Source organism: Leguminivora glycinivorella, chromosome 12, assembly GCF_023078275.1.
Source record: "Leguminivora glycinivorella isolate SPB_JAAS2020 chromosome 12, LegGlyc_1.1, whole genome shotgun sequence".
In the NCBI taxonomy this organism is placed as follows: domain Eukaryota; kingdom Metazoa; phylum Arthropoda; class Insecta; order Lepidoptera; family Tortricidae; genus Leguminivora; species Leguminivora glycinivorella.
The window spans coordinates 15676992-15698635 of record NC_062982.1 but is presented as its reverse complement, the minus strand read 5'-3'; the positions used below and the strand labels follow the sequence as shown (position 1 = coordinate 15698635).

Here is a 21644-nt window from a genome sequence, read left to right as displayed (position 1 = left end):
TATGGTCGCACCGCACTCAAAAGCATCTAAGCGCTTCTGACAACTTTGACGTTACCTACCTACATAGGGCTGCCATCCGTCCGGGTTTCCCCGGATTTGTCCTAGTTTGGAGGCCGTCCGGGGTCCGTCCGGGCGGGGTGTCAAGAAGTGTCCGGGGAAAACCCGGACACTTTTCATTGATGTAAGGAAGCACCTCATTGAATTTAAGTAGAAATATTTAAATAAATTTATCAGCGAATTTAAGTTGACTGATTAACTAATATCTGTTTACATAATAAAAAACCGGCCAAGTGCGAATCGGACTCGCCCACCGAGGGTTCCGTATCCGTACAAACTTTCAATGGTTTAAATAATCTCATCTCATATAACTCTAATGACTTGACTAGAAGTATATGTATTAAATTAATGAGCATTATTGTGTATAGCGCCATTTCTCGGTGAATTCGCTAATTTGCGCGACCTGTATAGTGTGATCGTTTTTCAGAGATAATTTCTTTATAATGTTAACCGATTTCGTCAGTTTTTACTTTATTTGAAAGATAATGTTTTACGTAAAATCTCGTATAATTTTGAAATACGATATGTGCATTTTCGCGAAAAAAGATTCATAAAGTTATTTTTCCAAATTAGGTAAATTTAATGATTTTCTTACTCAGAATCACGAGCCCTTTCGATCATACTAGGCAGGAAAAAGCATCCCAAATTTAATTTTTCCACTTCGTTACTACTTTTCAAACACTTTGTTCAGCGGTTACAAAGTGGAAAGTATGCAAAATAATAGAAAATTTTGGGACCAAAATTTTGTCTCTCGTTTTTTATCCTAGATCGAAAGGGCTCGTGAATTTGAGTAGGAAAAATATAACTTTTACCTACCTAAAAAAATTTTTTTTTGGTGATTCTTCGCGCGAAAATGCCCGAATACATCCGCAAGGGTGGTAAAATTGAAAGTTGAAATCTTTAGAGAAAGTTTTTTGTCAATTAAAAAAAAGTTTCAGGTACAGACACGATTTTTTTTCCTGTAATATTTAACATAAAGCCAATGTTTCGTAAAATTTAAATTTTTCGTCACTAAACTTCAGAGATAAATGGGCGGATTTTTTACATTTTCCTTCAAAATATTTTTTTTTTTTCAACAAAAAAACTATAAAAAATTGTTTTTATATGTACAATTTGAGCTCTTTCTAACGATACCCCACTTGATCTAGTAACTTAAAATTTACAGTTTGGCCCCTTTTAGTTTCGCCATTTTCTATAATTAATATTGATAAATAAAATAAAATAATACTCTCAATTTATATTAGTGGTTAACAATATTCATAATTATTCCTAATTTAAAATCGATAAAATAAGTAATTTTCGAGATATTCAGTAATGTGACAGACGGACAGAGTCGCACTAAACCCTTAGGTTTTGTACCTTTGTGGCACGTAACCCTAAAAAGAGACAAATTTTATAAGAAAAATTGTTTTGTTTTTGTTAATGTTTATTGCAAATTACATATTGTGTGAAATTAAATGAATAAATGGATGAAAATTCAAGGTCTTGTTTTTTAAAAATATTGTTTTCCGACTCGTCCGGGGAAAAAATGCGTTTTATGCGAAATGTCCGGGTTTTTCTGAATCTTTGTCCGGGTTTGGCGAAATTCGAGATGGCAGCCCTATTAACCTACACCATAGACAAAAATTATTAGCGCATCTGTGGTTAAGAGCGTTTGAGACTTATGAATAAACGTTCGTACTTGTGTGCACTTTATTACAACGGCAAGTAAAAGTTAAGCTGGAAACAAATTATCGGACACAGCCATGACGCCATGCCATGACACAGTTCACAGCATAACAACAGTCACAGCCGCGACCGCGACTTACAGGACGTGGACTATACGAGAGCTTGCAAGTGCATAACCGTATAAAAATGGAGACTAAACGAATAATTGAGTGCGTTCGCAAAAGGGAATTTCTGTATAATTTTAAATTACAGGATTACAAAAATACTTCAAAAAAACATGAAGCCTGGGAGCAAATAGCCACAGAATTAGATCTAACGGGTGAGTATTACCAAATCTAGTATATACAGTTATTTTCATGATAGAATAATGTATTTAACAATATTTCATTCCCATATGTACATTAAGCTAAGAACAAATTATGAGACGCGTCACGCGGACGCGGCTTGTGACCTCGACTTAGGCTTGTGCCGTTTCGTTCGTTGATCGGAGCGCTCCGATCTCGTTCAATCGCTCCCACGAACTAGTTCGCTCTTTTAGGTCTTTGCTCATTTAGTTCAGTCAGACCAGCGACCACTACGACGGTCGGAAAGATCAGAACGAATGGGAATAGGATCGGCGAACGCGAGCGGTTTGGATCAAGAACGAGTGTGTGACTGCGCCGACCGAGAGCGAGAGCTACTTAGCAGAGCAACAAAAAAAAGTCAAGTTTTCATATTAAACTTCGGTTACTTACAACCTTTCGGCCCGGAATGTTACTATCTGTTGACTATTCATATCATTTTGACACTATTTGGTCCCATTCGTTCTGATCTTTCCGACCGCAGTGGTCACTGGTCTGTCTGAACTAAATGAGCAAAAGACCTAAAAGAGCGAACTAGTTCGTGGGAGCGATTGAACGAGATCGGAACGCTCCGATCAACGAACGAAACGGCACAAGCCTAAATGGGACCGAATAGTGTCAAAATGATACGAATATTCCACAGACAATAACAATTCCGGGCCAAAAGGTTGTAAGTAACCGAAGCTTGATATGAAAACTCGACGTTTTTGTGTCGCTTTGCTAAATACCTCGCTTCCGGTCTTTCTTGATCCAAGCCGCTCGCGCTCGCCGATCCTATACTGAACTAAATGAGCAAAGACCGATTCACGGAGCACGGAAAGATTCAGTTCATTTCGGTCATTGATGGGATTTTACTCCTAACAGTTCATAGTTCGTGAACGACACAAGCCTACCTCGACTGATCAGATAAGGGTGCGCGCCCACGGGCGACAAAGTTGCTCGGCAACATATGTACCTATTTGTATGAAAAGTTGCGTCGCTTCGTGAGCTCACTCTAAGGGCCTGTTCACACTAGCGATTCTTTTCGGCGATTTTTGGGCGATGCGAGATCGCGGCGAGCACGCAACGAGCTCGCCGCGGGTCGTCGCGGCATCGCAGCAGTTTTTGATCGCGATTGTAACGCCGCGTACTCGCGGCAAGCTCGCCGCGATTTCGCTGTTGTTATCTTTACGGGCTTTCATTATTCACAAAATGGACTCTGACGAGGAGATACTTTTAGCTGTGTTGCTCAGAAGGCGATTAAAACGAAAATCAAACCGTAAATTTTGGGAGGATCCCGCATGGGACTACAGAAAGTGATCATAATATTTTGTGCTCTTTCGCAAGCGTGTTGAATGTAACCCAAAATAGTACATTTCGTTATAAGTGCGCATTTCTTCTATAAACAATTAATTATCAATTTCTGATGCCATTTTCGCGTAACGGGATGCAAATTTTCTTTGACTTGAATGGTAGCATAAAGTGGGTAGATTAGATTGTCTACCTCATAAACAATCGCGGCGATATCGCAGCTTGCTCGCCGCGTGCTCGCGGCGATATTATGCGATAAAATAATCGCCGCGATGCCGCGGCGACCCGCGGCGAGCTCGCTGCGTGCACGCCGCGATCTCGCATCGCCGAAAAGAATCGCTAGTGTGAACAGGCTCTAATACTAGCCCATGGTCGCGACAAAAAAGTCGCTTCGAAAAGTCGCCAGTGGGCGCACCCTCTAAGTGTGCACAGTCATAAAGGGCAATTTCAGATTTTGGGTACCGCAAGTAAGTTGTTAACAAAAATTAACTCGCTGTCAGTTTTGTGACGACAATTATTAAGCATAAAATCTGTCTAAAAGTTTCTTTTTTCTCATTCTCAATGTGGATTATCGCTTAAAGATTATGTAGTTAACGCAAAAACAATATTTTTATTGAAATTTCATGCTTAGTTATCGTCACGAAACTGACAGTGAGTTAATTTTTGTTAACAACTTACGCTAATTGGGGGGTCCCAAATTCTGATAATGCCCTAAAACATCCAGCTCGCCAGGTGACGTCTGGAAGTCCGTGCGCTCAAGGCCACGTCCACGGCTTACGACCGACAGTTTGCACAATTCAGTGTACATGCGCGGACCCAGGGGGGGGGGTTATGGGGGTCATGAGCCCCCCACCTGTAGGCCTAGCACATGATGGTCGCGAGAGTATGTCGCCGCGAGATAGATGACACGTCTTCTTCTAACTGTATTAATGACATAAGGACGGGTAATCTATCTCGCGGCGACATACTCTCGCGGCAATCATGTGCTAACCCTGCTGGAGCCTAAGTTGGCCGTACAAATAGACCACGTGACCCCGTGGATCCGCGCTTGACAGTGTATATTCATTATCTAGATCGCGTCCTATAATTTGTTCCTAGCTTGAAGCCAAGGCAGACGCTCATTTTCAGAAATAATGTAGTCGCTAAATTTATCATGCACAGTAAATGCTTGGATTTTGACGAATACCCTCCAATGGCACAAAGTTTTCTGGTATACAATTTTATTAGGTTGTTCCTGTTGGATAATAGTTATTTGTTATACAAGGGGGCAAAGTTGTATTTTAACGCCGAGTGTGGAATTGAAAAACGAGCAAGTGAAAGGATTCTATAGTTGAACCACGAGCGAAGCGAGTGGTTCGAGAATAGAATCCTGAACTTGCGAGTTTATTAACACACGAGAAGTAAAATACATTTGCACCCGAGTGTAACACAAAACTTTTCCCCTCACTATAGTGAGGAAACTACAACGCAAAAAATGCGTTTATCACTGCTTCCAGTAGTTCCACAGGTGGTAAATCATCTTTATTACTAGATTCACCTACTTTTATCAATTTTAAAGCAGTTAATTTGACTTTATTCAAGGTCAAATTACTTTACCCACTAGTGGATAAAATGCGTTTTTACCCGCTGGTATTAAAGGACAAAACACGTGTTTCTGAGCTAGTGAGGGGAAAAAAAACTATCCTCGTCGTCGCTACGTAGGAGGTCGATATGACTAGTAACTAGCCTAATAAAGAAATACCTACTAATATGTACTTACATGAAAATGAAAAATGAAAAAAATATATATGCGTGATAAATTTGATTTTCATTAGACTTATATTGACCGGGATATAAACCGTAATCACTGATCACCTTGATGCATGCAACTGCGCCGAAATATCTGAAGCTCGACAAAAATCAAATTGGTAATCAACACTGTCTTTAGTCCCAGTTTCCCGGTCAATATAAGTCTAATAATAAAAATAACCGTGAATCATACAAAACTCTCAAATTTGATTGTGCTACGAAGGAAGTGATGTACCTATTATGGCGAGATACCTAAAGTATCAACTATTTCAAATAACTTTATTCGTAGATCTGCGAAAACTATATCTAGTACTTTGGAGACTTCCGGAGACTCCTACTTCCGTAGTCGTGATAGTTTTCAGGTGTCCGTGACTGGCATCATGATGACCTCGGACACTTGTACAACCACGCTTAAACTAAATTATCCAACGCGTTTACGGTGGCTTAAGGAAGACCACATTCATCCGAAATGAAATTTAACTCTACATAATACATTTATTCGTTTGTATATTTGTTTCAAACATCAATAATAATAAATGGCTTAGGCTAGGTATACCTGTCTCTCACACACAGGCAGGTGTGCGCAATTCCATACTAGCACATAGACCGGATGTGAGCGACAGTCGAAGTGAGAAGTCGTCGAGCGGCTTTGTCGCCCGTAGGTGCACACTCTTAACTCCCTTTAGGGTGCGCGCCCGCGGGGGCAACAGTTGCTCGGCGACTTTCGCACTTCGTATGAAAAGTTGCGTCGCCTCGTGTGCGCACTTTCATATTAGGCCATGTTCGCGACAACAGTTGCCCGTGTGCGCGTTTTCTTAAGGGCCCACGCACACGGGCGACAAAGTTGCTCGGCGACTTTTTGTCTCTGTCGTCGCTCCTCCGGATAATTTGCAGATTTGCGCCCACGCGAACGACAGCGACGAAACTTTTTTTTTTTTTCATGAAATTAAGAGCCTATGCAAAAAAAAACTTTTTCCTCTCACTAGCTCGGAAACACGTGTTTTGTCCTTTAATACCAGCGGGTAAAAACGCATTTTATCCACTAGTGGGTAAAGTAATTTGACCTTGAATAAAGTCAAATTAACTGCTTTAAAATTGATAAAAGTAGGTGAATCTAGTAATAAAGATGATTTACCAGCTGTGGAACTACTGGAAGCAGTGATAAACGCATTTTTTGCGTTGTAGTTTCCTCGCTATAGTGAGGGGAAAAGTTTTGTGTTACACTCGGTTGCAAATGTATTTTAATTCTCGTGTGTTAAAAAACTCGCAAGTTCAGGATTCTATTCTCGAACCACTCGCTTCGCTCGTGGTTCAACTACAGAATCCTATCACTTGCTCGTTTTTCAATTCCACACTCGGCGTTAAAATACAACTTTGCCCCCTTGTATAACAAATAACTATTGGTACTTCAGAATGAGTGTTTAAAAGTTTAGATAAACTGGTTAGAATTTTACAACCCGGCATCGTTTTTCTCCATATTGTCGGAATATTCTTTTAAATTCTTGTCATATAAAATCGGTCTCTCCTCTACTTCTTTGATTAAACGACAGATATCAATGTCGTCTTCAACAATTTAATCGGCATTTAATTTTTTTTTTTTTTCGAATAATAACATACGTTCGCCCAGGCGGTTGTGTGATTACTGTCAAAATGACCATGACGACTGTTTTGTCGCCGGTCGGTTGTCATTTTGACAGTAATCGCATTGCAGCACTTGCATTGAAACCAATAGGGAAGGAGACAGTTGCGTCGCCGGCTTGCTGCCGAACCCGCAGACAAAGTTGCATCGCAACGTGTAGTGTGTGCACTTTCATACTAGCCCATAGACCGATTATGTGAGCGACAAAAAAGTCGCCGCCAAAAGTTGCCCGTGTGCGCGCTCTCTAACAATTTGTTTCCATTTTTTTTAGTAGGATCGGCATAGTACCTATATCTTTTATTTTTTTCCAAATAGCTATGTTCACATCCTAAGTAATATTTTCTCACTGTGCTGAATCCCAAATTGTATTTAATCCTAGTGATCGAAATTATTCTCCAATTGCAAAAAACCTGAAACAATTAAATGACGGTCACGGAGCACTGAGAATGTCGTACATTGCCCTATTAACATTTGTTTTTGTCGCACCCGACAGAAAAGAACAGGTCAATGTGAAAAATTCTTAGTGATTCGTGGCCCGCCTTTAGCTGTCAATTTTATTAAATTTTTATTTTCAGCCACGGAGTGTAAAGCCAAGTGGAACCGTGTTCGCAATGCGTTCGCCCATGCCATGTCTAGAAGAAAGGCAGGTGAAGGAATGAAGAATTACGTAGAATGGAAATATGAAAATGAAATGGCCTTTTTGTTACCATTTATGGTAAATAAGAACAATAGGAACTCCACTGCAACACCAGTTGCAGAATACCTGCTGGTAACAAATCAATCATCCGATGAAGATATAGTCGAAGAATCCTTTAACACAAATAACACCCCACGAAGAAAACGGCACTCGATGAAAGAAACATCTCCGGAGAGGTCTGAAAAAAATGATATCAACTTATTTTTTGACAGTATCGCAGAGACTGTTAAGAAGTTTCCCAAATTAGAGCAAGTTAAATTAAAATTTAATATTATGAAAATGGTTAACGAGATAGAAATGAAGACGTGTTTGGAATACGACGGAGCTTCGACTTGGAAATCTTCACCGTCCTATAACCATAATTTTTCTCCTTAATCATTATATTCACCTTCACCCCAGCAGAGATATGATTATGACACTCATTATTCCATTTCTTCTCCTGACACTCACCAAGCTGCTCCTCCACAGTTCATACCTCAGTCTTCACCTCCATCCCATATTGAACTCAACTGTTCCTACTGTCACGCAGCCAGTCTACTCTCCTCAATTCATACCTCATAAAGCTAGGAACATACTACGCGGACGTCTGTCGTAAATCGACCGCGATCGCGACCGACCATCAGTGTGCACGGAACAAAACATCCAACGAGCCAGATTTCGATCGGACGTCCATGCGCTCAAAGGCCACGTCCACGTCCGTCGACCGATAGTTTGCACGGTTATTTGTAATTTCATTGTCCAGATTCCCGTCCGCGGTCGATTTACGACGGACGTCCGCGTAGTATGTTCCTAGCTTTATTCGCCAACCTTCAACATTAAACGTTCCACTTCACAAACATCTCATCTCAGTCTCTTGCGGTTAACATCTAACACGCAAAATTGTGTAGTGGAAATTTCGATCTCGGAATTTTAATTCAAAGCAATCTAGTAAGAGGACAACCGCGCGGGGGGGTTGTCACGTGGTCTATTTGTATGGCCAACCTAGGCTCAAGGGTGGGGGGGGAGGGGTCATGACCCCCATGACTGGCTCAGATCCGCGCATGGGTACTGATCTTAACGATTTTTTAATTATAAAGAAAAATAAATAAATATCGAAAAGCATGATTATTAAGTAAATAATTGTAAGCTTGCTTAATAATATTGCTTTGATATTATTTCAGCGCGTTTAGATAGCTTTTTACTCTTGTCGGAAATAAAACTCTCAGTGCCATCAATCAGATCCCATCACTCAGAATACTGGCTCTTTAATCTGAATAAAGTTCGCACTAAATATGCTCAAAACTCACCAATAAATCGTATATTGAAGCTTTATAATACCAAATTTACTAGTATAGATTGCCCTGTTTATCAAAACTTACAAGCCTTGTATTACAAGTATTTTGCCTGTAAAATTATTCATTATTACAAGAATGTGTTTATCAAAACTTCACTTGTAGACTACAAGTTACGAGTGACGTTTTTAATTTTACAAGTATATTGTTACACGTGTATTCGTGATTCTGTTTATCAAAATATTACTTGTACGTTACAACTTGTAAAAAATGACGCAAAAACCTTAGAGTGTCCGGAGACCCTCTATTCCGTATTACAAGTTCACAAGTGTCGGTTGGTTGGTGTTTTTAATTAGATTTCATTTCAAAATGTGGCTAAATGATTTGAGTGGCCACGGAACCAGATTTATAATACTCATGTTTATACAATAAAATATATAGTAGATTATATTAGAAGGGAGTAAAATTACATATTTACAGCGAGAGCGTAAATTGAATCCTGAGCATAGCGAGAGATTCAAGTGCTAACTAAAGGTGGACATTTTGTTAATACTATATACTGACAACATGAAGTCCATGAAGGAAAAGTGCAACTTTGCTCCCTCCTCACAGAGAAAAAATGTAGCCTTTCCCTTGAGGGATGTGAAAATATCATTTTAAAATTCCGCTTCTAACGAATAGGATTTGTCGAATTATATCAATTAGCTCACTAATTCCAATAAGGTCTAGTTAACCCTTCGGGTTGGAAGGTGAGATGGCAGTCGCTTTAGTAAAAACTAGTGCCTACGCCAAATCTTGGGATTAGTTGTCAAAGCGGACCCCAGGCTTCATGGGCCATGGCAAATGGCGGGATAACGCAAGGAGGATGATGATGATATCAATTAGCTCATACATGACTATGTCAAAAATTTAAATGGCCATGTGCCGGAAAAAAAAAAATATGTCAGGCACAGAGTTATACTATTCAGCCATGTATTTAACTAAGTAGTCCACAACCGTTTAAAAACAAAAACTAGTGACATGGCGGGGAAAGAACATGGTGGCGGTACTTACATTAATTTGATTTTAGAATTTACAAGAATTACAAGTAAAAATTTACAAGTGTGTAATTTTACAATCCTTGTAGGTTTTTTTTGATAAACATAATTTACACGTACTTGTGATTTTTTTCTTGTAACGTGTAACTTGTGAACTTGTAGACTTGTAATATTTGATAAACAGGGCACTGTTCGACTTCACAAAGTGCACACTAAAGAACCGTATGCGACTTTTATTAATGCAAGATAGACCGACAGCTAACTAACTAATATATGTATGCAGTATTACCATTTATCTACCTACCCTTCATCCACTCACACATTAAAAAAAAAAAAAAAAAAAAAAAACTCACACAAACACACATGACACACGAATACCTCTCACACCTCACACATTCAATACACTCTCACCGTTTTACGCGTGCTAGTTGTTAGTTTCTGGTTTTAGCTTGTATAATTGTTATATTCACTTTTCCTTCCACCTAGTATTAAGTATTAATTGTATTCTTGTGGACATCTTTTATTGGCTTACTGTATTGCATTTTACAATAAGCATTTGTTTTTCTTGTATTGCTGTTGATGCCCCAAATAAATATAATATAGAATACCGTATAATTTTACTGTGTTATTATTTACTTACCTCAAAGCAACCACTAAACGTTCTTTTGCTGATACGCTGATACCTATTATATCACAGACCTATCTAAAAACTGCTGAAGTGTGCAAAAGAGAAGCTTATGATAATATGACCACCCTACTAATATGTATAAAAAAAACCGGCCAAGAGCGTGTCGGGCCACGCTCAGTGTAGGGTTCCGTAGTTTTTCGTATTTTTCTCAAAAAGTACTGAACCTATCAAGTTCAAAACAATTTTCCTAGAAAGTCTTTATAAAGTTCTACTTTTGTGATTTTTTTCACATTTTTTAAACATATGGTTCAAAAGTTAGAGGGGGGGGACGCACTTTTTTTTTTCTTTAGGAGCGATTATTTCCAAAAATATTAATATTATCAAAAAACGATCTTAGTAAACCCTTATTTATTTTTAAATACCTATCCAACAATATATCACACGTTGGGGTTGGAATGAAAAAAAAAATCATCCCCCACTTTACATGTAGGGGGGGTACCCTAATAAAACATTTTTTTTCACTTTTTATTTTTGCACTTTGTTGGCGTGATTGATATACATATTGGTACCAAATTTCAGCTTTCTAGTGCTTACGGTTACTGAGATTATCCGCGGACGGACGGACGGACGGACGGACGGAGACGGACAGACATGGCGAAACTATAAGGGTTCCTAGTTGACTACGGAACCCTAAAAACCGGCCAAGAGCGTGTCGGGCCATGCTCAGTGTAGGGTTCCGTAGTTTTCCCTATTTTTCTCAAAAACGACTAAACCTATCAAGTTCAAAACAATTTTCCTAGAAAGTATTAGGTACCGGCCACACCAGAGACGTTTTTTGAATTACACTCAGGTGGCGTGGCGCGGACGTCCGTTGCGCGCCCCGAGACACGCAACGGTCTGATGTGGCCGGTCCCTTATGTTCTACTTTTGCAATTTTTTTCATATTTTATAAACATAAGGTTCAAAAGTTAGAGGGGGGGCACACTTTTTTTTTCCTTTAGGAGCGATTATTTCCGAAAATATGAATACTATCAAAAAACGATTCTAGTAAACCCTTATTCATTTTTAAATATTTATCCTACAATATATCACACGTTGGGGTTGAAATGAAAAAAAAAAACACTCCCCACTTTACATGTAGGGGGGGGGGGTACCCTAAAAAAACATTTTTTTTTACTTTTTATTTTACCACTTTGTCGGTGGTATTGATATGCATATTGGTACCAACTTTCAGCTTTCTAGTGCTAACAGTCACTGAGATTAGGTATCCGCGGACGGACGCACGGACAGACAGGCATAGCGAAACTATAAGGGTTCCTAGTTGACTACGGAACCCTAAAAAAAATACTTATTTTGTACTTTTGGCTGTTGAGAAAAGTGTAAACAAACTGGAGCTGTCAAATTTGACAAATCCAGGTGTAGTGAACCTTTTAAGGCTGACCAAGATAGGACTTTCGATTGATCCATGGAACATGGCGGATCGTTCTCCAAATATGTATTTTTTTTATTTTTGCATTCTGCTGTTTAATGTATAAGTTTGATAGAATATTATGCGGTAAATAGCCTACGCAAAGGGTGCAGTTGATGAAGAATTCGTTTGGACATGCGAATATCCAATTCTACGGACATCACTCGGCAGTTCATGGTCCCGGCCGTCATCATGCTTTGTACTGCTGCTCCAGTGCATCGCGAAGGCCTCGTTCGCAAAAAAACTACTTATACTGTTTTATATATCTCTGTAATTTACTTGACATTGGCAAAGTGCCCTGGTAGCAGAAAGCCATTATTATACTAATAAAAAAAAGGCTGACCAAGAATCTTATATACATAATCATATATACATTGCTGGTTTTTGTTCGTTTCATAGGGATACCATACTTTAATTTGATCTAGGTACATTGCTACTGCCAAAACTTGGTTGACAGGCTACATAAGATTCTTGGATAAGTGATAAAATTGAACTACTTTTTAGGGTTCCGTAGTCAACTAGGAACCCTTATAGTTTCGCCATGTCTGTCTGTCCGTCCGTCCGTCCGTCCGCGGATAATCTCAGTAACTGTTAGCACTAGAAAGCTGAAATTTGGTACCAATATGTATATCAATCACGCCAACAAAGTGCAAAAATAAAAAATGGAAAAAAATGTTTTATTAGGGTACTCCCCCTACATGTAAAGTGGGGGCTGAAATTTTTTTTCATTCCAACCCTAACGTGTGATATATTGTTGGATAGGTATTTAAAAATGAATAAGGGTTTGCTAAGATCGTTTTTCGATATTATTTATATTTTCGGAAATAATCGCTCCTAAAGGAAAAAAAAGTGCGTCCCCCCCTCTAACTTTTGAACCATATGTTTAAAAAATATGAAAAAAATCACAAAAGTAGAACTTTATAAAGACTTTCTAGGAAAATTGTTTTGAACTTGATAGGTTGAGTAGTTTTTGAGAAAAATACGGGAAACTACGGAACCCTACACTGAGCGTGGCCCGACACGCTCTTGGCCGGTTTTTCTTTAAACGAGAAGTAGGTTTAAGAAAAAAGGTTGAAATTGCACTGGGCATTGTCTGTCAAATACCAAAACCAACGAAGTAAGATAAACATGGAAGCCGCTTTTAAGAACATTACCGTTCAAATTCTTGGCACCGTTTAGCACACATACACAATTACGCCTACATTTACACAAGACAATACGTTTACAGGCCATGTAATCAAAACTGGTAAACAAAACAATAGTCATCTCTTTTATACTAATGCACACAGATAAGTGTAGCTGAAATGCATATAATGTCACTAACTACCAATCAGCGATTTTATTCGGCTAATAACCTTCTTGCTGTACGTACTGGCAGCTAAGAATTCGCGGTTCATATTTGACTAAAATTTGACACGAAAAGGGATGGGTTTATGTCATACATTAAAGAACCAAGCAGAAATTTTTTTAATTTTATGCATGTTAAAATTACATAATTAATTCGTTGTTATGAAGTAACAACCTACATATGAAAATAATAATTATGTCGTACACGTATTCCGCTATAAGTAATAAGTATTTTTATGGCTAGATAAATTCAATTTATATCTGTATAAAAATGTACAGTCACGTTCATATTGTTCTCAGTTGCCATCTATTGTTAACAGGTGTTAAACGTAGGCATTCATTTTATAAATTTTACCTTTTGAGGGCTGGTTTTTAGTACAGTACAGGTCAGATAAATATCAGCTGTCACTGTCATTTATACGTGTGATGAAAAGGATAGTGATAACTTTATCTGGTAGATATATTTATCTGGCGACTGAAAAACCGGCCCTTAAATATGTAATTACTTAGATGTCGCCACCGAAAGATAATAACATAGAACACTTCTTTCAAACAAAATGCCAGCCGAAAAGTGGTTCCAAGATTATAATACGCCGTACTGACACCGGACCATAGGTCACGTCTATTTCTATTCTACAACCTTCTAAATTAACACGTTTAGGGACGCTTAGTGACGTCATCTGTCATAGACCAAAGGAAACAAATGACTACGCGTATGCTATACCATACGTGTCCACGAATGTATTCAGATTGGCCATTTAAACCACTATGCCGGTGACACAAGGTCTGTGATTAAAATAATCGAACTGCTATGCCACTGACACGTACGTGTGTTTAAACAAGTTTACTGGCCTATGTCGGCCGCACAGCAGGCAGGCAAACATGATCGCGCGATATTAATAAAATTATACAAAAATGAAAGTTTTTAAATATCAATGGCTATTAAAAATATTGCATAACATCATCCCCATACAAAAGTAGTTCGTAAAAAATAAATCAAAATAATTATGATCCTCGCCAATTTACACATGAAACTTAATCCCATATTTTTCTACGTATTTGTTGGAACGACTAGCACATGATATTACAAAACAGTACGGCATATTCTTTTTGTAAACATATATTCTAAATATGCCGTACTACGACTGTTCCGACTGGCCGCCATTAGCGCACTGACAAGTTCCGTGGCACAATTTTGAGGCCCCGCCTACCGTGGCACAATATTTGTGGGGTCATTTATGAGAGCTCTTTAGACATCTTGGTATATTAACAATCGCTGGCCAAAACATTTTGAAATGCGTTTGGTAATGGTTTGGTAGAACCAAAGTAGTGATAATAGTAGAAATTATATTCTCTTTGGCATTTGGATCGTTTTGGCGAAATTATAGGTCTATGGAATGTAGAAATTATCTCTATTCTTCATGGATAGGTCCGTGTGAGTCTGTGTTTGGGAGTTTTGGACGACGATGGGGCCACGATAAGCATAATGGGAACCGTTACAAATCAGACCCAGCGAGGAGCCAGCAGAATACGACGACGGTGAAGGATCCGGAATCCTAATGAAAACTATGCAGTTCTGAGCAGGTACAGTAGTTTTGAATTTTCGTTAAGTACCCAATTTCCTCTGTGCACTTCGTCAACACAACATCGGTGTGAAGGCAGCATAAAGGATTTTTTCCCTTGACTAGCTCGGAAACACGTGGTTTGTCCTTTAATACCAGCGGGTAAAAACGCATTCTATCCACTAGTGGGTAAAGTAATTTGACCTTGAATCAAAGACATATATAACTCCGTATAGACAGATAAAGTCTAAGAAAAAAACGTACCTCAGTACCATGCAGAAAAAGGTACGCAGGCCTAGATGGCATTACACCTTTGGGGTACACTCAGCTAGATGGCGCTAATATTAATATTTGACATTTTAACACATATCAAGCTAATGGGCCAAATTGTCAAAACTGAGGTTCAAAAGTTTTAGGCCTGTGTCAAGAGATGGCAGTCTATGCACTGTGATTACATATTTTACTTTGACATTAACTCTCTATAATACTTTAATACTTTATCCTCTTTGCCTTGAATAAAGTCAAATTAACTGCTTTAAAATGGATAAAAGTAGGTAAGGGTCCCCCCACATCTAGCGTCTCGCGAACGTCGTCGCCTCTCCAACGCCCGCGCGGCGTCGACGCCGCGCTTCCGCAGCGCCGACGCGACGTTGCGGCGCCTCTCGAACGTCGACGTCGCAGTGACATCCGCGCGGCGTCGACGCCGCCTCTCGAGTCTCTCGACGTCAGTGGCAGTAAATCAAAAGTAGCCTAATTATACGTTAGTTCGTATGCCTTAACCAATTTTTGTAAAGTGGGAGCTGAATTTTTTTTTCATTCCAACCCTAACGTGTGATATATTGTTGGATAGGTATTGAAAAATGAATAAGGGTTTGCTAAGATTGTTTTTTGATAATAATAATATTTTCGGAAATAATCGCTCCGAAAGGAAAAAAAGTGCGTCCCCCCCCCTCTAACTTTTGAACCATATGTTTAAAAAATATGAAAAAAATCACAAAAGTAGAACTTTATAAATACTTTCTAGGAAAATTGTTTTAAACTTGATAGGTTCAGTAGTTTTTGAGAAAAATACGGAAAACTACGGAACCCTACACTGAGCGTGGCCCGACACGCTCTTGGCCGGTTTTTTTTTTTGAAAAGTTATTTCTATAATGTAGCCAATGTAGGTGCATCAACTTGTTTACAGAGAGTCTGTGGCCTGTGTTGTATCAACTACGTTTGACGTCCCAAGTAACAATTTCTGGTCCTATAGTGGTCGAGAGCACCAAATTAAATCACATTAAATAGTCCTATAAATAGTCTATATTGGTACTGTAGAGCCGATTTGGCGCAATTATGCAGCCATTTAGTGATATAATAGGGCTATAGCAGTATCATCCGTGACGTTTAAGGTCTATAATGGTGATGTGATGATGACTATTGTGCCAATTTGTTGACATAGATGACACAGTAACGCTATTATAGTATCAATTTATGCTATAGTAGCATTTGAGATTCCGTTATACAGGTTTTTTGTTCTGTAATAGCAGTTGCCGTCCCTTTTAATGCGAATGAATGAAATTTCTAAAATAATTTAATGTGTGTAATATTTAACAAACGAGGAACTTTATGAAAAGTGGCGTGTGAACTTGTGAAGTTTAGTGTCAATCAAAATAATTTGGATTTCGTATAATTCCATCATTACTGCAAAAAGGTATGCGATGGAAATTTTACCGTTAAAAGAATATTAGTTTAATGGAGTATTTTAAGTGCGCCCTCGATTTATACCTGTTTTGAATAAAATAAATAAATATAATTTAATACAATAAAATTATTGGCACCATAGTTTCTACTATGGATCCAAGAAGTAAAACATACGCTTTTATAGTTCGACTATGTCACTTATCATACGCATTCACTGCCATAAGCCCGCCATTGTGGATTCAATTAGGATTGCATGAGACTTTAACTATATGATCCAGTTTAACTTATAAGTTCTTTATATAGAAAACAATACTTGTTTTCAATGTTTTACTATAGAAAGATCTTCTAACCAATTTTTTTTTTTATAAAACATATAGTAAACTCAGCTATAACGCTATTGTGTTTTAAAAGAGATACCGAAACCATTATTCCACAGTTCTGTTATATAAAAGAGTAATTGTGACGTATACGGCGATGAGATATAAAAGGCATTAGAAAACGACTATTAACGCTTTTCAGAGCTATATAAACGTATCCTGAAAACTTCATTATACAGCAAAATAGCTCTATAATGGTATTCATATCACTACTACAGTGTTTAATACTGTAGCAGTGTTTTCCAAAGCCACTATATCCCAAAATAGTGGTATAGTTAGGTTTTAATTTCTGTTAAAATACGACTACTAAAAATACTATAAGCGGCTTGTTGGGAACCTTAATAGCGCAAATTGATAGCATAACAGTGATTCCTAACACTATTATACAATAATATTGTTCTTTAGTAGGTTATTTGATCCTGTTATAGACCAGGCCTATAGCGGCTGTATAAAATGGTGATATAAACGTTTACATCACTTCCTAATAACACCTTTTAGCTGTATAACACAACAACTATAGCGGCTTGTCGGGAACCTTAATAGCGTAAATTGATTGCATAACAGTGATTTCTAACACCATTATGTAATAATATTGTTCTATAGTAGTCATATTTGATCCTGTTATACATCAGGCCTATAGCGGCTCTATAAAATGGTGATATAAACGTTTACATCACTTCCTAATAACACCTTTTAGCTGTATAACGCAACAACTATAGCGGCTTCTCGGGAACCTTAATAGTGCAAATTGATTGCATAACAGTGATTTCTAACACCATTATATAATAATATTGTTATATAGTAGTCATATTTGATCCTGTTATAGACCAGGCCTATAGCGGCTCTATAAAATGGTGATATAAACGTTTACATCACTTCCTAATAACACCTTTTAGCTGTATAACGCAACAACTATAGCGGCTTGTCGGGAACCTTAATAGCGCAAATTGATTGCATAACAGTGATTTCTAACACCATTATATAATAATATTGTTCTATAGTAGTCATATTTGATCCTGTTATAGACCAGGCCTATAGCGGCTCTATAAAATGGTGATATAAACGTTTACATCACTTCCTAATAACACCTTTTAGCTGTATAACGCAACAACTATAGCAGCTTGTCGGGAACCTTAATAGCGCAAATTGATTGCATAGCAGTGATTCCTAACACTATTATACAATAATATAGATCTATAGTAGTCATATTTGATCCTGTTATAGACCAGGCCTATAGCGACTCTATAAAATGGTGATATAAACGTTTACATCACTTCCTAATAACACCTTTTAGCGGTATAAGCTTATAGAGCTAAAAGGTGTTACTGGAGGCTTTTATACGACAAGCGGTCACGCCGAAAACCTTTATACGACATCTATAGTAGCTTTTGGCGTCGAAAACCAAAATTATAGCACTAAAATGTTACTTGGGGTATTGCTTCCTCTTCATCGGAAAAACTGTCATTTCATAGAAATATTGTAAAAACACTAAACAGAGAATGTGTCGAAGAAACGAGAGCAAAAAGCAATATTTAGGCGTCTAGCGACCGTCATGATGCAGAAATTTAAGGTTTTTGATTAGTAGTTTACGTTTATTTGCCATAATTTGTTAGTTACTTTACTAAAAATACCGGGATTCCGATTACAAAATTAAATATCGGTTTTGAAATCTACCCCAAAAATCTCGAGATACTTGGATCCAGGTATTGGAAGCCCTAGCTGGACGTTGGTAGCCGCTGGCAACGTCTATATAAATAAATAAAGGAATATACAAGAAATGCTCGTTTTTACTTGTTCATAGTTCTAAAATAACAGTAATTTATTATTATTATGATTATTTGTATGTCTTACCATATCTCGGGACCATGGGGTCCCGGACTTTTGGGAGGCATGTGTGGGGCCGAAGCCAACAGCACAGAGGCCCTTTTAGACACTTTAATCTAAAGGCAAGGGATACCATCCCCGAGCGCACAATATGATACATCCGGAGATGGTCCCCGCCAGGTGTAAAGACTATTTCAGTGCAGCACTTTTGTGTTGCGATGGGAACTAAGGTCATAGGCTATTGTTGTGCAAGTTGGATGGACTGGATAATGGTCTATGGGGGGAGACTATCGAACACCTGCCATGACAACTAGTCTCAAGATTGTAAAAGACAGGCGGTGACTCGCCAACTCATTGAGTGGGCCCTGCAAAACGGCCGCACGCATGGTGCGACAACAGAGCAACACTTGAAGAGTGGCTGAAAGGTTGTTGGTTTATTATTATTATTATTATTACTTGCTAGTACGGATTACAATTAACAGATGGCGGTATGTGCCTATTATTTCCGGATAATTCTAGAATGCACTTCTGTTTGAAGTATTGAATTTTAAAAATACTACTGAGATAACGGAAGAAACTTAAAATTCGTAATAATAATTAAAGCACTTAATGAATACCATAGCTGGGCATTAACTCGTTAATCCGTTAATCGTTAATTAACGAAGTTAACATTTCGATTAACGGATTAACTTTTAAGTTAACTTGAAAAAATGTTAACGGACTCGTTAACTTCCGTTAAATTTCTCCGAGTCCGTTAATCGTTAATCTAGTAGGGCACAGGCGCCATCTGCGCTGCGAAAAACACGTTCTGAGCGCTACTATAAAAGCCCGAAGTACGGCAAATCCTATGATTTGCCGGTAAATCCTAGGTTTACCGATGTCGATTGCTAAAAGTCCGAAATATTACATGAATACGCAAGTTTTGTCATCCGCAAAGCATAAGTTAGTCAATGTTGTTGTTTGTATCCTTGACCTGTGTCGCCATCTAGTACCTACATCGAGCGAAAGAATTATCAGTCTTAACAATACAACTACTTCACACGAGATGGCGCGCGTTCCGCCACAAAAATTATCATTAAGTATTTTTTTCAGTAATATGAAATGACTTGAAAAAATTATTACACCTCTCCCGCGATTCATAAGTTACTCAATGTTTGTTGTTCGTATACGGGGCCTTGACCTGTGTCGCCATCTAGTTTTTGCAATAAATAGTACCTACATCGACCGAAAGAATCTTAATAATACAACTACTCCACACGAGATGGCGCGCGAAGAAAAACTCATGAAAACTCGAAAATTCGCGTTTTCCGGGACCTAAGGACTGTTAGATCGACTTTTCATCCCCGAAAACCCGGTCTACGAGTACATAACAAATTTTAGCGAAATCGTTAGAGCGGTTTCCGACATCGTCGGTGTAGGTATATAAATAAATAAATATACAAGAATTGCTCGTTTAAAAGTATAAGATTCTACTAAAATATCTATAAGTTTTGTAATAAACAAAACAGTTATTTGTTTAACATGGCGACAAAGCTGTTGAATCGCTCGTGCTATAAATATTGGTACCCGAGCAAGCGAAAGATTCCAATATCGAACCACGAGCGAAGCAAGGAAACATGCATTTTGCCACATAACCACACAACCATATTTCACCACACGAAAAAAAGGAAAATATCAACTGTAAAACTGATACAACAAAATATTGTATCAGTTTTCCTTCCTTCAATATTATAAATGGGAAAGTGTGTATGTCTGTTTGTTTGTCCGTCTTTCACGGCAAAACGGAGCGACGTATTGACGTGATTTTTTTAAGTGGAGTTAGTTGAAGGGATGGAAAGTGACATAGGGTACTTTTTGTCTCTCTCTGACCCCTCACTTCTCTAGAATGGGGGATGGAAGTTTGTATGGAGAATCCGCAATTTTCGAATTTAACGCGAGCGCAGCCGCGGGAAAAAGCTAGTAAGTATATAAATATGTTCATGTAAATAAAGAAATTTATTTTGTGTAATAAAAAAGGCTGTTATGTTGATAAAATATTCAATCCAAGAATTTATGATAATAAATTATCACTCATTTCTACCAGACTTCAATCAACAAGTTAAAATTTGTATAAAACATGTAAGTATACATAAGTGCTTCGTGCACAATACCTACATATATGTACATATATCGATAAAATGCAATTATCTCAACCGTTTCTAAAGTACTAGGTATAAAGATAATTACGATAGAGTTGCTACTATTAATAATGTAGGTATGTACTTCGTGTGTTCAATTAGTATGTAAAATGTTTTCCTAGCCAATCCTTCCACCTTAATTAGTGATCCCACCTAATTCATTATCTGTCTTATAAAAACAACCTTCGCCCGTTATCACGTGGGCCTCCGATGACGGACTAAATACGTAGCGAGTTCAATGACCCCCATCTCCACGGATCTAAGAGATAAATCACTTTAGAAAACAACGAATAGTTAGATAAAGGCTAAAATTTTTCCCCTTTACCAGCGGGTAAAAACGCATTTATCACTAGTGGGTAAAGTAATTTGACCTTGAATAAAGTCAACTTTAATATTGATAAAACATCATAAGATGAAACTGGAACCAGAGATAAACTCGTTGTAGTTTCCTCGCTACAGTGAGGGGAAAAGTTTTGTGTTACACTTAGAAAACAACGTGAACATTGATTAGATAAATTCCACACTCGGCGTTAAAATACAACTTTGCCCCCTTGTATAACAAATAACTATTAAATAGATAAGTTAGAAAAAATAGAGTTAGATTTAAGTTAAAGCTTTTTCTATTGTCTGTACTAAATAAAATGATGCGTCATAGTTTATTAATAGGACGAGAAATAGCGGAATGAGAAATCAGATAATACGTCATTCGTCACAAACTCATTGGAAAATCCGCCACCCCACCCCAGGCCCAGACATTGCAAAAGCTAGACAAACGAAACTCGACCACTCC

At 38.0% G+C, this 21644-nt stretch overlaps 1 protein-coding gene across 1 annotated transcript; it reads left to right on the top strand.

Annotated features, from left to right (window-relative positions):
* Nucleotides 1-1815: 1815 nt before the first annotated feature.
* On the top strand, nucleotides 1816-8163 carry LOC125232176. The gene is made up of 2 exons (XM_048137804.1): nucleotides 1816-2044; nucleotides 7359-8163. Exons 1-2 carry the CDS (start codon nucleotides 1912-1914, stop codon nucleotides 7853-7855), a joined length of 630 nt encoding a protein of 209 aa, XP_047993761.1. The 5' UTR covers nucleotides 1816-1911; the 3' UTR covers nucleotides 7856-8163.
* The last annotated feature ends 13481 nt before the right edge of the window (nucleotides 8164-21644 follow it).

Bases quoted from the DNA above. Each gene is read 5' to 3' on its own strand.
- LOC125232176 (XM_048137804.1), top strand. From the start codon at position 1,912: ATGGAGACTAAACGAATAATTGAGTGCGTTCGCAAAAGGGAATTTCTG. The intron at 2,045-7,358 runs GTGAGTATTACC...TTTTATTTTCAG, and splicing joins CACAGAATTAGATCTAACGG to CCACGGAGTGTAAAGCCAAG.